The 18519-nt window shown below is 44.9% G+C and overlaps 1 protein-coding gene across 1 annotated transcript; it reads left to right on the top strand.

Moving 5' to 3' along the window:
- Positions 1 to 7262: 7262 nt before the first annotated feature.
- On the top strand, positions 7263 to 8896 carry LOC124282500 (ctenidin-1-like). Its single transcript, XM_046718509.1, has 3 exons — positions 7263 to 7487; positions 8225 to 8306; positions 8640 to 8896. Exons 1-3 carry the CDS (start codon positions 7263 to 7265, stop codon positions 8894 to 8896), a joined length of 564 nt encoding a protein of 187 aa, XP_046574465.1.
- Positions 8897 to 18519: the final 9623 nt, after the last annotated feature.

The following is an 18519-nucleotide window of genomic DNA, read 5'->3' as shown; positions in this document are numbered from 1 at the left end:
TCTCTGCTTTTTACTCTCTCCTATGCTGCTATATCTGTTATCAGACACTTAGCACCTCCGTTAGCACCTCCGTCAGTAGGCTGTGATACACCAGTTGTCAGCCTGTTCATCAGTCAACAGACACTATAAGCTTTACTTTACATTTGGCAATAAGTGTTAGCACCTCTGCCAGTAGGCTGTGACACTTTTACTTTCTCAAGAGGCAGTGTCTGTAAGGGCTTTTCATAGGGCTGTAGGGGCGGTGGGGTAGCCTAATGGTTAAAGCGTTGGCTCGTCACGCCGAAGACCCGGGTTCGAATCCCCACATGGGCACAATGTGTGAAGCCCATTTCTGGTGTCCCCCGCCGTGATGTTGCTGGAATATTGCTAAAAGCGGCGTAAAACCAAACTCAGTCAGTCAGTCATAGGGCTGTAACGATGCATCGAACTATCGATGGGTTGCAATTGTTGAGTCTCAGATAGCAATTAATCGATGGAAGAAATGAAAACTATCGATGAATCGATAGTATGTGTGACTATCGATAGTTTAGTAATTGACTTCTATATGTTAATGGTGGGAGTCCATTGTAACAATACTTGCAAAGAAGCTGATCATGGGACACTTTTCTGAGCAGGGATCTTGATACAGAGAATTCAGTCATCGACATATCTGACAAATCAATTTGAATGTTAGAGCTGTTCTGTGCTGCCTTATTGATGCAAGATGGAAATGTTGACTTTACATTTTGCCTGGTAGTTACTAGTTAGTCTTCATAATGAAATGGAGTTTTTGTTTGGTTTGTGAAATGAAAGGTTAAGTGGTTTGTGGGTATGTATATGTATATATATGTAAAGAAATCCATAAAGTTATGAACCAACACTTAATAAAGTCACAGTATAATTTTCAGCTGTAATCTCACCCTGAAGATGAAGTCGAAATGCATAGGAGGGAAATTCATGTTGTGTCATCATTTTGTAGATTTCTTTAAATATGTCTAAATATTTCTATATATAATGATGTGATGTTCAGCATTGTACAGATTACATAAACATACAAACTATTTATGAAGATTAATAATGAACATATTGAACATATTACCCATAATATTGCCGTGATGAATAGTAATCATTGATTGTCGTGTACTTATTTGTTCAAACAAATTATATGCCTTTGACAGTGTATATATGTGGTGGCATGTGGTCCTGTGCACAGCGCTCAGGTCACAAATCAGTTGAAGTTAAGCAACATTGAGCGTGGACAGTCCTTGGATGGGTAACCGTGTTTGGCAGCTTGACTTCTGAGAGTTTCTAGGACTTCAGTCCTGCCCCACAACAAAACACATGTGATACATGTGGTCTCACCTTAGGCAAGTGAGTTTGTTCAAAATTGCCTCTGTTAGTGGTGGTGCCTAAACGACCAAGCAATCGATTGTGTTTTCTCATAATCGAACACAACCAATTTTGGAACACTTGTTTGCATCAACAATATTTTACACTAGGTTGGTTTTGTCTGTGTCATTAAATTTACATTTCATAAGCACTACAAACTCGTTCCAAGTCATGGTTGAATTTATCTTGAAGAATCCAGGAAATCTGTGTTCCTAACATACTAATAATCCTTTAAATATGCGAAATTTGACAATGGATTTTGTGCAATTTGCAAAAGACCCAAATTACTACATGTTTTTTCTTTATTTTTTGTGTGTGCATTAACAAAGATAACAGGAACATTTGATAAATGATGCTAACCAATTATTTTCGATGATTGATCGGTTGTAATGAACCAATCATCAATTATGAGATTTTAACCAATTCCCAACACTAGCCTCTGTTCACCCAGCAGAAAATGGGTACCGTATATGACCGTCTATAAGACGACCCATGGATAAGATGACCCCAAAACTTGACCCTTAAAATAAGTGTCAAAATGGTATGTTTCGTGCATAAGTCGATCCCCCGTGATGGGGTCCTAATCGCGGCAAACACAGACCACAGACAACTGGCTGTTACCAATAATTATAACTTTGGTCCACATTATTCAAAGAATTCACTGTCATATATATTGTGTCTACTCACGGATCGAAACGAAGTGTAGTTGACAGAAAATGCATAATATATTTTGCTTCTCTAAATATCATATTTATTGTAGCAACAAACTGGCTTGCTTATTTTACCCCATTCAACACCGGTACCGGTACTCGGTTGGATAAAGTCATGTGACTATAACCTTCTAGCACCTAACAGGCAGCTTGGGTTATCCGGGGTAATAATCTTTTGCTGTTTATGTGCACTTTGAGCATGCCCCTTTGTGGTGTAGAGTATTGCGTGGTATAAGTACCCTCATCTTTATTATTATATGTGTTGTTTTACCCTAGTCAGGATTCAAAGCCCTGGTTTGTTTCTAAAGCTTAAGAGAGCCCCATTTTATGTGTATCTAGATAGTTTTACATTTTACATTATGCAATGCAGTATTCCTGTGTATTGTCTTCTGGAGTTCCAGTCCAAGCTGTACATGTGATTATCTAACAAAGATATAAATAGGAAACAATTGTTATGTTATTTGTATGGGTGAAGTCAGCAATACATGAAAATGGTGCTGAAAGTCCAGAACACAGTGATGCCATGAGTTGATTAGCACATGATTGTTTGGAAATACTTCCAACTGTGTCCTGTGAAGATCCAGGTTAGAAGTAATAGATCTGGGTCCCGTTCCTCAAAGCGATCGTAGCATTACGACTGTCTTAAGTCTATGTTAAAGTATGGGACTGTCTTAAGTCTATGTTAAAGTATGGGAGTAACGATCACCTTAGCGCTACGACTATCGTAAGTCTATGTTAAAGTATGGGAGTAACGATCACCTTAGCGCTACGACTATCGTAAGTCTATGTTAAAGTATGGGAGTAACGATCACCTTAGCCACGACTATCGTCGAACTATCGGACTATCGTAAGTCTATGTTAAAGTATGGGAGTAACGATCACCTTAGCGCTACGATCGCTTTCAGGAACTGGCCCTGGTCTTCTTCCTTTTTAGGAACAGATTGTACCCCCTTTAATTTTGCTTTCCTTTCTGACAGTGAAAAGCGATTGAAAGCTATTTCTGAATATATACTAAAGACTGATCTTGATACGCTCTGGATGGCGTAACCCTCAGAAGATCACCATTGCAGATCCAGGTTAGAATTGGTCTTGGTAACCAATGCTCGTCATAAGAGGCGACTAACCGGATCTGGTGGTCAGGCTCGCTGACACATGTCATGGTTGACACATGTCATCGTATCCCAGTTGCGTAGATGGATGCCCATGCTGTTGATGTTGTTGATGGTTGATCATGTCTGGCCCAGACTCAATTAGTTACAGACCGCCGCCATATAGCTGGAATATTGCTGAGTGCAGCGTTGAAAAACCAACCAACCAATCAACTTCAAGCTGTGAATTTTTCAACATATAACATACGTATTGTTTGAAAGACTTTAAGGAACACCTGATTCTTTGAAATTACAACAGAAATTACAATCTGTCAATGGACAGCTTATATTACAGTTGTAGTTTAACCCAAAGATGGGTGAGGGGGTGTTGGTGTACTGTATCATTCTTCTGATAGAGCCCTCTGCAGGGAGGATGAGAATGTAAAACACTACAGTATGGATGGTCACACCTTTACACCTGGAGTATGTCGTGGTATATACAACCAGAGATGGCAGTGTCCAGGTGATGGAGCTGGATGGTCACACCTTTACACCTGGAGTATGTCATGGTATATACAACCAGAGATGGCAGTGTCCAGGTGATGGAGCTGGATGGTCACACCTTTACACCTGGAGTATGTCATGGTATATACAACCAGAGATGGCAGTGTCCAGGTGATGAAGCTGGATGGTCACACCTTTACACCTGGAGTATGTCATGGTATATACAACCAGAGATGGCAGTGTCCAGGTGATGGAGCTGGATGGTCACACCTTTACACCTGGAGTATGTCATGGTATATACAACCAGAGATGGCAGTGTCCAGGTGATGGAGGTGGTGGTATCCTGGTGATGGAGATGGATGGTCACACCTTTACACCTGGAGTATGTCATGGTATATACAACCAGAGATGGCAGTGTCCAGGTGATGGAGATGGATGGTCACACCTTTACACCTGGAGTCACACCTTTACACCTATGTCATGGTATATACAACCAGAGATGGCAGTGATGGAGGTGGTGGTATCCAGGTGATGGAGCTGGATGGTCACACCTTTACACCTGGAGTATGTCATGGTATATACAACCAGAGATGGCAGTGTCCAGGTGATGGAGCTGGATGGTCACACCTTTACACCTGGAGTATGTCATGGTATATACAACCAGAGATGGCAGTGTCCAGGTGATGGAGCTGGATGGTCACACCTTTACACCTGGAGTATGTGTGGTATATACAACCAGAGATGGCAGTGTCCAGGTGATGGAGCTGGATGGTCACACCATGGTTTACACCTGGTCCAGTATGTCATGTATGTCATATACAACCAGAGATGGCAGTGTCCAGGTGATGGAGGTGGATGGTCACACCTTTACACCTGGAGTATGTCATGGTATATACAACCAGAGATGGCAGTGTCCAGGTGATGGAGCTGGATGGTCACACCTTTACACCTGGAGTATGTCATGGTATATACAACCAGAGATGGCAGTGTCCAGGTGATGGAGCTGGATGGTCACACCTTTACACCTGGAGTATGTCATGGTATATACAACCAGAGATGGCAGTGTCCAGGTGATGGAGCTGGATGGTCACACCTTTACACCTGGAGTATGTCATGGTATATACAACCAGAGATGGCAGTGTCCAGGTGATGGAGCTGGATGGTCACACCTTTACACCTGGAGTATGTCATGGTATATACAACCAGAGATGGCAGTGTCCAGGTGATGGAGCTGGATGGTCACACCTTTACACCTGGAGTATGTCATGGTATATACAACCAGAGATGGCAGTGTCCAGGTGATGGATCTGGATGGTCACACCTTTACCTTTACACCTGAGTATGTCATGGTATATACAACCAGAGATGGCAGTGTCCAGGTGATGGAGGTGGATGGTCACACCTTTACACCTGGAGTATGTCATGGTATATACAACCAGAGATGGCAGTGTCCAGGTGATGGAGCTGGATGGTCACACCTTTACACCTGGAGTATGTCATGGTATATACAACCAGAGATGGCAGTGTCCAGGTGATGGAGTATGGATGGTCAGAGATGGCACCTTTACACCTGGAGTATGGCATGGTATATACAACCAGAGATGGCAGTGTCCAGGTGATGGAGGTGGATGGTCACACCTTTACACCTGGGGTATGTCATGGTATATACAACCAGAGATGGCAGTGTCCAGGTGATGGAGCTGGATGGTCACACCTTTACACCTGGAGTATGTCATGGTATATACAACCAGAGATGGCAGTGTCCAGGTGATGGATCTGGATGGTCACACCTTTACACCTGGAGTATGTCATGGTATATACAACCAGAGATGGCAGTGTCCAGGTGATGGATCTGGATGGTCACACCTTTACACCTGGAGTATGTCATGGTATATACAACCAGAGATGGCAGTGTCCAGGTGATGGACCTGGATGGTCACACCTTCACACCTGGAGTATGTCATGGTATATACAACCAGAGATGGCAGTGTCCAGGTGATGGAGCTGGATGGTCACACCTTTACACCTGGAGTATGTCATGGTATATACAACCAGAGAAGGCAGTGTCTAGGTGATGGAGGTGGTGGTCTCCAGGTGATGGAGGTGGTGGTATCCAGGTGATGGAGATGGGGGTATCCAGGTGATGGAGGTGTGGGTATCCAGCTGATGGAGATGGCAGTGTCCAGGTGATGGAGGTGGATGGTCACACCTTTTCACCTGGAGTATGTCATGGTATATACAACCAGAGATGGCAGTGTCCAGGTGATGGAGCTGGATGGTCACACCTTTACACCTGGAGTATGTCATGGTATATACAACCAGAGATGGCAGTGTCCAGGTGATGGAGCCTGGGATGGTCACACCTTTACACCTGGAGTATGTCATGGTATATACAACCAGAGATGGCAGTGTCCAGGTGATGGATCTGGATGGTCACACCTTTACACCTGGAGTATGTCATGGTATATACAACCAGAGATGGCAGTGTCCAGGTGATGGAGGTGGTGGTATCCTGGTCCATGATGGATGGTCACACCTTTACACCTGGAGTATGTCATGGTATATACAACCAGAGATGGCAGTGTCCAGGTGATGGAGCTGGATGGTCACACCTTTACACCTGGAGTATGTCATGGTATATACAACCAGAGATGGCAGTGTCCAGGTGATGGAGCTGGATGGTCACACCTTTACACCTGGAGTATGTCATGGTATATACAACCAGAGATGGCAGTGTCCAGGTGATGGAGGTGGTGGTATCCAGGTGATGGAAGTGGTGGTATCCAGGTGGTGGAGGTGGAGGTATCCAGGTGATGGAGGTGGGGGTATCCAGGTGATGGAGGTGGAGGTATCCAGGTGATGGAGGTGGTGGGTGGTAGTATCCAGGTGATGGAGGTGGGGGTATCCAGGTGATGGAGGTGGTAGTATCCAGGTGATGGAGGTGGTTGGTATCCAGGGATGGTGGACGTGGGGGTATCCAGGTGGGGTGGAGGTGGAGGGTATCCAGGTGATGGAGGTGGTGGTATCCAGGTGATGGAGGTGGTGGTATCCAGGTGATGGAGGTGGTGGTATCCAGGTGATGGAGGTGGGGGTATCCAGGTGATGGAGGTGGTGGTATCCAGGTGATGGAGGTGGTGGTATCCAGGTGATGGAGGTGGTGGTATCCAGGTGATGGAGGTGGGGGTATCCAGGTGGATGGATGGGTGGGGGTATCCAGGTGATGGAGGTGGGGGTATCCAGGTGATGGAGGTGGTGGTATCCAGGTGATGGTGGTGGTGGTGGTATCCAGGTGGTGGAGGTGGGGGTATCCAGGTGATGGAGAGTGGTGGTATCCAGGTGATGGAGGTGGTGGTATCCAGGTGGTGGAGGTGGGGTATATCCAGGTGATGGAGGTGGTGGTATCCAGGTGATGGAGGTGGTGGTATCCAGGTGATGGGCATGGTGTATATCCAGGTGATGGAGGTGTGGTATCCAGGTGATGGAGGTGGGGTATCCAGGTGATGGAGGTGGGGGTATCCAGGTGATGGAGGTTGGGGTATCCAGGTGATGGAGGTGGGGGTATCCAGGTGATGGAGGTGGTGGTATCCAGGTGATGGAGTGGGGTGATCCAGGTGGTGTATGGGAGGTGATGGGGTATCCAGGTGATGGATGGAGGTATCCAGGTGATGGAGGTGGGGGTGATCCAGGTGGTGGATGGTGGTATCCAGGTGATGGAGGTGGAGGGTATCCAGGGATGATGGAGATGATGGGTGGTATCCAGGTGATGGAGGTGGTGGTATCCAGGTATCCATGGAGTGGGGGTATCCAGGTGATGGAGGTGGGGGTATCCAGGTGATGGTATCCAGAGGTGGTGGTATCCAGGTGATGGAGGGTGGTGGTATCCAGGTGATGGAGGTGGTGGTATCCAGGTGATGGAGAGTGGTGGTATCCAGGTGATGGGGTGGGGGTATCCAGGTGATGGAGGTGGGGGTATCCAGGTGATGGAGGGGTGGTATCCAGGTGATGGAGGTGGTGGTATCCAGGTGATGGAGATTGGGGGTATCCAGGTGATGGAGGTGGGGGTATCCAGGTGATGGTGGAGGGGGGTATCCAGGTGATGGAGGTGGGGGTATCCAGGTGATGGAGGTGGTGGTATCCAGGTGATTGAGCTGGAGGTATCCAGATCAGGTGATTGGGGTGGTGGTATCCAGGTGATGGAGGATGGTGGTATCCAGGTGATGGAGGTGGGGGTATCCAGGTGGAGGAGGTGGGGATATCCAGATAATGGAGACGATGGGGGTAATCCAGATGATAGGGTATGGGGGTATCCAGATCGGTGATGGAGATTGGGGTATCCAGATGATGGAGGTGGTGGTATCCAGGTGATGGAGGTGGGGGTATCCAGATGATGGGAGGCAGGGGGTAACCAGATGATAGGGGTGGGGGTATCCAGATCCGGTGATGGAGGTTAGGGGTATCCAGATGATGGAGGTGGGGGTATCCAGATGATGGAGGTGGGGGTATCCAGATGATGGAGGTTTGGGGGTATCCAGATGATGAGGTTGGGGTATCCAGATGGAGGTGGGGTATCCAGATGATGGAGGTGGGGGTATCCAGATGATGGAGGTTGGGGGTATCCAGATGATGGAGGTTGGGGGTATCCAGATGATGGAGTGGGGGGTATCCAGATGATGGAGGTGGGGGTATCCAGATGATGGAGGTGGGTATCCAGATCCAGATGATGGAGATTGGGGTATCCAGATGATGGAGGTGGGGGGTATCCAGGTGATGGAGGAGGTGGAGGTATTCAGGTGATGGAGGTTGGGGGGTATCCAGGTGATGGAGGATGGGGGGGGTATCCAGATGATGGAGGTTTGGGGGTATCCAGATGATGGAGGTTGGGGGGGTATCCAGATGATGGAGGTGGGGGTATCCAGGTGATGGAGGTTGGAGGTATGGAGGTCAGGTGATGGAGGTTGGGGGTATCCAGGTGATGGAGGTGGGGGTATCCAGATGATGGGGTTTGGGGGTATCCAGATGATGGAGGTTGGGGGTATCCAGATGATGGAGGTTGGGGGTATCCAGATGATGGAGGTGGGGTATCCAGGTGATGGAGGTGGGGGTATCCAGGATGATGGAGGTTGGGGGTATCCAGATCCAGGTGGGGGGTATGGAGGTGGTGATTGGGGTATCCAGGTGATGGAGGTTGGGGGTATCCAGATGATGGAGGTGGGGGTATCCAGGTGATGAAGATGGAGGTGGGGGTATCCAGATGATGGAGGTCAGGGGGTATCCACGTGATGGAGGTGGGGGTATCCAGATGATGGAGGTTGGGGGTAATCAGGTGATTTAGATGGGGTATCCAGATAATGGACCAGATGGGGATGGGGGTAACCAGATGATAGGGGTGGGGGTATCCAGATCAGGTGATGGAGATGGGGGGGTAACCAGATCATGTGGGGGGGGGGTAACCAGAGATGATGGAGATGGGGTAACCTGATCATGTGGGTGGGGGTAACCAGATGATAGGGGTGGGGGTATCCAGATCAGGTGATGGAGATGGGGGTAACCTGATCATGTGGGTGGGGGTATCTAGATGATGGAGGTGGGGTATCCACATGAGGTGATAGGTGGGGGTATCTAGATAATGGAGATTGGGGCATCCAGATCAGGTGATGGAGGTGGAAGTTCAGGAGAAAGTGTCCTTAGGAACCAATGTCTAATTAGAGCACAGGGGACGTTTCCAAGATGTCTTCACCTCAGTCAGTTTTTAATAACATGTATCAATGTCAAATGATTTCAACAAATTTTGTTTTAATTAAACAAAAGACATTCTACATTCTCTGTACCTCTGATTAAAATATCGGAACCCCGAACATTTTCTGGTGCTTTGAAACCTGATCTAAGGGAGACAAATCCGTCCAGCTTAACAACAACATTGAAGCGTCCTAAACATATAATCTGCGTCTTGGACTTTGACAACTCGTGGAATGGGGTGCTAAATAAATCAGTCAATCTTGCTTTAATGCTGGACCACATCAATACCTTTACGCCCTATTGATTACTGCATATCACTCGGCAACACCCCCAGCTATGGGACACCATCCTGTACATGATGGGTCTGGGCCAGACAAACAAGAAGCTTAGCGACTGGTCCCTTATGGAGTAGGGGCACAAAGGAGTGAGTGAGTTTAGTTTTACGCCGCATTTAGCAATATTCCAGCAATATCACGGCAGGGGACACCAGAAATGGGCTTCACACATTTTACCCATTTGGGGAATCGAACCCGGGTCTTCCGCGTGACGAGCGAATGCTTTGGCCACTAGGCTACCCCACCGACCCGGCACAAAGGAAGTCAAGGGATGGTCACCAGAAAATGTGATGGTCACTAGGGTAGGAAATAAGCACGCACGCACAGGGTATGACAAAACGACGACGATAACCAGTCCAATATTCTCACAACACGATCCATTTGGTCGCATCCATCGGAAGACGCAGGAGACTTGGGATCAACCCTGAATCCCATGTTTCTTGGGTGAGTGAGTTTTACGTAGCTTTTAGAAAAATTGCAGCAATATCACGGAGGGGGACACCAGAAATGGACTTCACATTGTACCCATGTGAGTAATCAAACCCATGTCTTTGGCGTGACGAGCGAACGCTTGAACCACAAGGCTACCCTACCTCCCCCGTTTTCTTGAGAGTCGGACACAAATGCGATGCACTTTGAGCGCTTGACTGGCGCTATACTACCCAGCGGTCTGATGAAGTGAGAAGATTATTGCACAGAAAACACGCATGCACACTTTATCAACGCACCAGTCATTTCTGATAATTTTTAAATCTTTAGTGAGGTGTTCTCAGAGCACCATTTATGTTTATCAGGAAATCATTCCACTTTAATGTGAGGTTGGGTAAAATGGGTCGAACTACCTACCTACTACCCTCTTGGAAGACGTTCTATCCAACAACAGGTGATCATTTTGTTGAGAGTGACATGTGTGACGACATTGTTGAGTCGGAGGTGCATAAATATTTATTAACCTAGGAAGTCCAACTTGAGTAAATATTTGAAACAGACTGAAGTTTATATAAAGGTATATATACAAATGCATAGATTGCATGTATAATGTTGTTTTTTCTTCTATTCTTTAATTGTCCTTTTTATTTTTTCATTTTCATTTTTCATTGGTTATACTTATTTATTTTATTTTCAAATATTTAGGAGGGGTGGGGGGTTGGGGGTAGAATCTTTACGAAACTCTTGTTTTTGAAGATTTTTATCTGCACTGATCCATTCTCTAATGCAGTGAAACTCACCAACGATGATCTTTTTTAGATTCGAGTGACAACAAAACCATGGCTGTTTTGGAACTTAAACTTGCGCTGTTTAGCCGATTGTTTTCAGCCAAGTAACGTATACAGTGTGTGGACCACATCCAGTTTTCAAGTATATACAAGTATGTACATGCATTTGCCCGGTAATTTATATATCAATAGTTCTGTATGGTTAAAACATTGTTGTTGTTATTTTTATGTATGTACTAAGAATGCATTGGTTCTGTGTCGTATAGACTGGTATACACTGGGGTGTTATACATGGTGGGTTTGGATCGGCTAAAGGAAATCGTGATACAATTATCCTAAACAAAGCAGGGATCGGCTAAAGGAAATCGTGATACAATTATCCTAAACAAAAGACTATTAGACTTAAGGTACGAACCATCGTTGCCCACACCACAGCACAAACAGAGAAATGGAAAAGTGTCATGCCAATTAGAGTTGCCTCCCCTTGTCCATTGAAATGACGACGAAGCGAATTCTCGCATGTCATTGGTCACATTTCATAGTTTTAAGAGTACGGGAGCTCCTGTCTCTTGGTCCACTGACGCTAGTAAACTCACTTACTCACAACACGTTATGGCTTAATATTTTTAGTATGATGTAATAACATGCAAATGAATTTAATAATAATAATAATAATAATAATGGCACTTTTATTGCGCTATATCCACGCCATGAAGGTATGCTCAAAGATATGGTCAAACTCAATGGTCAAACGAAAGAAGATTCGGGTTAAAAAGTGGTTTTAGGCAACCCATGCTTGTCAGTCGATGATGCCAATCACAGGTTTGTCTGGTCCATTCTCGATTATTTTCAGTTGCCGTCATACAGCTCGAATATGGCCGAGTGCGGCGTTAAACAACAGACAAACAGCATTCTATCAACTATATGACATCGGCTTGTAAATAACTGAATTTGATCAACCATATTTTGACAATATCTGTAGCATCCTACGTTTTCCGGGAACAAAGACACACCATCATCCAAGTGACCGTGAAGATCCGGGTTAGAATTGGTCTTCAGCAACCCGTGCTTGTCGGAAGAGGCGACTAACGGGATCGGGTGGTCAGGCTCGCTGACTTGGTTGATACACACCATCGTATTCCGATTGCGTAGATCGATGCTCATGTTGTTGATCACTGGATTGTCTGGTCCAGACTTGACTATTTACAGCCCGCCGCTATATAATAGCTGTAATGTTGCTGAGTGCGGCGTTAAACAACCAACCAACCACTGACTAGATACGCCTGATCTATATCACCGCAGGGCATATCTGAAAAGCAGACAAACATTCTGATATTGTACCTCATAAATCACAGCAAAAAGGGAATTTTCTAATCCTGAATGTTACAACACCTATTCACAGATAGACCTTTGGTTATATTTTTTCATTAGAAATATATTTTATATACATTTTCAGAATATCTGACCATACAGCAAATATGTCAATAAGCAAGGCCAGTAATTTGATAAGAGTGAGTGAGTGAGTTGAGTTTTACGCCGCACTTAGCAATATTCCAGCTATATGGCGGCGGTCTGTAAATAATCGAGTCTGGACCAGACAATCCAGTGATCAACAACATGAGCATCGATTTGCGCGATTGGGAACCGATGACATGTGTCAACCAAGTCAGTGAGCCTGACCACCCGATCCCGTTAGTCGCCTTTTACGACAAGCATAGTAGCCTTTTATGACAAGAATGGGTTGCTGAAGACCTATTCTACCCCGGATCTTCACAGGTCAATTTGATAAGATACAATAACGTAAAAGGTATACCAAAATTACCACGTGTTGTTGGTAACGGTAACTGTAGTTAATTATCTGGCGGTTGTTGGTGGCAATATGGTGACATGGGTAATTGTGAGCTTGAACTGGTCCTACTTGAGACAGTTCCGATGTTCCTCGTGTAATAGTGAGAAGATAGTAGAAGCAGGCCAACATGAGACAGGTCGTATGTTGGTAGCAAGCAGTAATACAGCGGCCTGGAACTGATCCTGTAGGGAGAGATCCAGTGTTGATAGTAGAAGTGGTCCTACTTGAGACAGTTCCGATGTTCCTGGTGTAATAGGGGGAAAATAGTAACAGCAGGCCAACTGTGGCCTGGTGTAATATTTAGTGGGGCAAGAGTAGAATAGCGGTGACAGTGGTCATATAGCCAGGTAGAAGTCTTCGTACTTGAGACAGTTTAAGTGTTGCACGGACTGATAGTGGTCACATAGGTGGGTAGAAGTCTTCCTATGTGAGACAGGTTAAGTGCTACACGGAGTGATAGTGGTCAAATAGTTGGGTGGAAGTCTTCCTATGTGAGACAGTTCAAGTACTGCACGGAGTGATACAGTAGGGTAGAAGTGGTCATACTTGAAACGCGCCCAATGTTCCTGGGATGATAGTGGGTCTATACTGATCCTACAGGGGGAGTGTTCCAGATGCAATAGTGGAGATACAGGAGGGTAGAAGTGGTCATACTTGAAACACATCCAATGTTCCTGGGATGATAGTGGGTCTATACTGATCCTACAGGGGGAGTGTTCCAGATGCAATAGTGGAGATACAGGAGGGTAGAAGTGGTCATACTTGAAACACATCCAATGTTCCTGGGATGATAGTGGGTCTATACTGATCCTACAGTGGGAGTGTTCCAGATGCAATAGTGGAGATACAGTCGGGTAGAAGTGGCCATACTTGAAACACGTCCAATGTTCCTGGGATGATAGTGGGTTTATACTGGTCCTACAGGGGGAGTGTTCCAGATGCAATAGTGGAGATACAGTCGGGTAGAAGTGGTCATACTTGAAACACGTCCAATGCCCCGGGGATGACAGTGGGTGTATACTGGTCCTACATGGGGAGTGTTCCAGATGCAATAGTGGAGATACAGTAGGGTAGAAGTGGTCATACTTGAAACACGTCCAATGTTCCTGGGATGATAGTGGGATGATAGTGTTCCAGATGCAATAGTGGAGATACAGTAGGGTATACTGAAACACGTCCAATGTTCCGGGGGATGACAGGAGTGTTCCAGATGTAGTAGTGGAGATACATTAGGGTAGAAGTGGTCATACTTGAAACACGTCCAATGTCCTGGGATGATAGTGGGTTTATACTTGTCCTACAGGGGGAGTGTTCCAGATGCAATAGTGGAGATACAGTAGGGTAGAAGTGGTCATACTTGAAACACGTCCAATGTCCTAGGATGGGATGATAGTGGGGGATGATAGTGGGTTTATACTTGATACAGTAGGGTAGAAGTGTTCCAGGCCCTGGGATTCTGGTCCTACAGGGGAGGTTCCAGATGCAGAATACAAACTTAAGTCCTGGGATGATAGTGGGTGACTGATCCTACAGGTGGGATGTTCCAGATGCAATAGTGGAGATACAGTAAGGTAGAAGTGGTCATACTTGAAACACGTCCAAGTTTTTCCTACAGGGATGATAGTTGAGAAAATGCATTTCCTAGAATAAACTGTTCCAGATATTTAACTCAAACATAGTAGACAATTTGAGTCATTGGTGGAAAGATTACTTAATGTTCCTGGGATTAGTGGGTTTTTACTTTTCAAAATGCAGTTGAGTTAAAATGCAGTAGTGGAGTGGAGATACAGTAGGGTAGAAGTTCATACTTGTCAAACGTCCAATGTTGAACTGGATGAGTAGTGGGTCTATAAAGTTCCTACAGAGAGTGTTCCAGATGCAATAGTGGAGATACAGTCAGGTAGAAGTGGTCATACTTGAAACACGTCCAATGTTCCTGGGATGATAGTGGGTTTATACTTGTCCTACAGGGGGAGTGTTCCAGATGCAATAGTGGAGATACAGTAGGGTAGACGTGGTCATACTTGAAACACGTCCAATGTTCCTGGGATGATAGTGGGTTTATACTGGTCCTACAGGGGGAGTGTTCCAGATGCAGTAGTGGAGATACAGTAGGGTAGAAGTGGTCATACTTGAAACACGTCCAATGTTCCTGGGATGATAGTGGGTTTATACTGGTCCTACAGGGGGAGTGTTCCAGATGCAGTAGTGGAGATACAGTAGGGTAGACGTGGTCATACTTGAAACACGTCCAATGTTCCAGGGATGATAGTGGGTTTATACTGGTCCTACAGGGGGAGTGTTCCAGATGCAGTAGTGGAGATACAGTAGGGTAGAAGTGGGCCATACATTGAAACACGTCCAATGTTCCTGGGATGTTCCAGATAGTGGGTCTATACTGATCCTACACGCCCATTGGGGAGTGTTCCTACAGATGCAGTGTTCCAGATGCAGTAGTGGAGATACAGTAGGGTAGATATTGTCCAATATAGGAGTTAAGTGGAGTAGGATTGGTCCAGCTGGAGACTATCTAGCGATAATAGTGAGAATATAGTGGCATAAAAGTGGATAGCTCCAGTGTAGGGACTATGGGGATAGAAGTGAGTAGAAGTGGTCCTCCGGAGACAGAATCCTGATGTTGCTGATGTTGCTGATGTTGCTGATGCTGCTGATACTGCTTGTATTATGATGGGGATACACATGTAGTGAAACAAGCCGTGAGCCCTGCTTGGAAAGGTTCGTCTGTTATGAAATATTGGTAATGTAGTAGAACACCAGTAGGTCTGTAAGAGGCAGTTCCAGTTCTTTGCAATACTGGTAATACTGGAACTCCCGATGTCCGTATAGCATGACTGTAGGAAGTACTTTTTCCAATGTTCGGCAGTACTCGGATCCTTCTGTAAACATCTACATTTGTACATTATTAGGTCATGGGTATTCCCGTTTTAACGAAATCTGTTATTAGGAATTGTTTTGTGTCCAATAGAATTCTGCTTTGTTCCTTTCATGATCAGAAGCTGGCACATGATTGATGACATCAGGCTGAGGAATGCGATCTCACGCATAATGTCTGATACGTCCTTTGCGCGGAGTGATACTCAGGTCAGGGTAAACTCAGTGCGGAAGTTTCAATAGTGACGTTTGGATTTCTCCAATAACTTTGGGGAACCAACAGCAAACCTTATGCAGATGAATTGCACGAGGATCATTCATGAAATTGCTGAAAAGCATGTGCAAATAACGTGCATGTGAACAGCTGCGTTTTGGTGTAAAGTTTTGTTAAGAATTCGCCAATTTTCACCCAGTTTCATGACAATAATCTTTTCAACCTTGCGAATTTATTTTACAATATATCCGTTCACGTGTAAACAGTACCTTTAAACGGTATGGAATATTTTACGAAATCTGGTTTAGAACAGTTGACTGAAGTAAGTGGCTACATTTACACTAGTGAGTGTAATTTGATGGGTAGTATATATACGAGATTAGGAGTAGTTCTATTAGAGACAGTTCCAATTCTGTGCAATATTGGTGACGTAGTGGAGTAGGAGCGGTATTAATGAGTGGATGCAAGTGTCGGCACTATGGTTTATAACATGGATATTGCAGTGAATTAAAACTTCGCACTGGCGTTATTTCAGCCATACAGCGACAAGGATACAGTAGAATGGCATTGGTGCTCCTGGAGACAGATCCAGAGTTCCCAGTGATGATGGAAGTAGTAGTGGTCTTCTTGAAGGGTGTGAAAGTATACTCTTATATTCCTTTGGTTGTTTGTATTTCTGGTAATGTATCGCCTTTGTTGCCTCTGATTCCGTTGGGACGGTGGGGTAGCCTAATGCTTAAAGCGTTGGCTCGTCACGCCGAAGGCCCGGGTTCGAATCCCAACATGGGTACAATGTGTGAAGCCCATTTCTGGTGTCCCCCGCCGTGATGTTGCTGGAATATTGCTAAAAGCGGCGTAAAACCAGACTCAGTCAGTCAGTCTGATTCCGTTACATTTACATTTGTTCCGGGTAGCTTGGTGGTTGAAGCGGTCGCCCGTCACGACGAAGACCCGTGTTCGATTCCCCATGTGGGTACAGTGTGTGAAGCACATTTCTGGTGTCCTCCGCCCTGATATTGCTGGAATATTGCTAAAAGCGACGTAAAACTAAACTCACTCAATCACTACATTTATTCCGTATAGAAAAACTGAGAATGTGCGGGTGAGTTATTCAATGTTTATTTCAGTACTTAATAAGGCCACAGGCCTATAATACATAGGGTGAGTTATTCCTTACGTCATCTTTACATTATATTTACTTAAGTTGACAGGACATTTTAAAGATAATGGATAATCCATGTATAGTAAGAGTATATTTGTCCTCGATGATTTCTGCAAATACTGTGTCTTCATATAATATGTAGTCACCACGCCGGAAATGTCAACTGGAATTTTTTCAAAATAATTTAATTAAAAACGGATTCATCCACAAAGTAAGGGAAATGGGGAAGTACAGCCGATTCCACATAAGATAGGGCAAGAGATAAGGACTGTATTTGAATAGCATTGATATGGCATCGGAACCATCGTGCAGGAGCCACGCATGAGAACACGGTATCATTAATGTATCATACAGTGATTAACAATCCTAAAGAACTGGTGTATTAACACCCAGAAGATAACATCTTGCACCACTTACAACCAAATTCCATATTAATTACGAAACAAAAGCTAGCCACATATTCGTTCAAATGGCATGAGAATGTACTAGACATTTAATGACAGAAAACTCTCTCTTTCTGGTCACGACACATTTACTTTGAATGAAGCTTACAGGCATTGGCCAGTGTGGGATAAAATGGTCATTAAAATGGCTTAGGTGTTATCAAAATCAAAATCAAAATCGGCTAGAACGTCCGTATCTCCTAACGCTCGTGCTATACGATTAGCAAGTAACAGTCGTTTGTTGAGGGTTTCAGGCACAACATATGTCAACCCCTATTGGCATTGTTTCCCGCAGTCAATATGACAATAGGGAATCTGGTAGGTTTCCACAAGAGCAGGGCTGGCCATTGAGAGTCACATAAATCTATCGAATCAATCTGGCAACCCCTATGCTAAAACGAAGCTACAACACCGCAACCAGATTGCAGTCATTTTATAGGCGCCTGTAGACTCGTTCTGGAGCCTGGCAGAAGATTCCGCACAACCTGCTCTGATGGAAGGGGTAACTGGGGACTTTTGTCATTTAATGGTGATTGTCATATATCCAGTGTCAGCCCTCTCGGTTTGTGAGCTCCGTGCGGGCTGCAGTGAGTGTATGACAACGGATCAAAGTATGAATGGTTGTAAAGAAATACATTGAAGACTCACTGTGACAGCATGAACAGCATGAAATGCTACCTGCATAGAAACTGCAATAAAAAGACATATCGATGTCAAAACAAAATACGGACGTTATTTGGTGTTTGCTTTTTGCAGTATTAATGTATTTTAGACGTGACATGTTTCTGTGACATGAAATCGGAAGAGAAATGAAAATACCGTCATTTAAATGTTATAAATTATTGATATATTTTTGCTGAGTGAGTATTGTAAATTTCTATGTTGAATTCCAAGTTACCCTCATGTCTCACTCGTGTGATTCCGTGAAGGACACATGCACATGAGACGCTCTACGTATGGATAAGGAGGTATTCTTTTTCACTAAACTTTTCAAAAATTTT

Source organism: Haliotis rubra, unplaced genomic scaffold (genome assembly GCF_003918875.1).
Source record: "Haliotis rubra isolate DU_JTF1 unplaced genomic scaffold, ASM391887v1 Scf3, whole genome shotgun sequence".
In the NCBI taxonomy this organism is placed as follows: domain Eukaryota; kingdom Metazoa; phylum Mollusca; class Gastropoda; order Lepetellida; family Haliotidae; genus Haliotis; species Haliotis rubra.
This window is presented reverse-complemented; position numbering and strand designations above follow the sequence as displayed.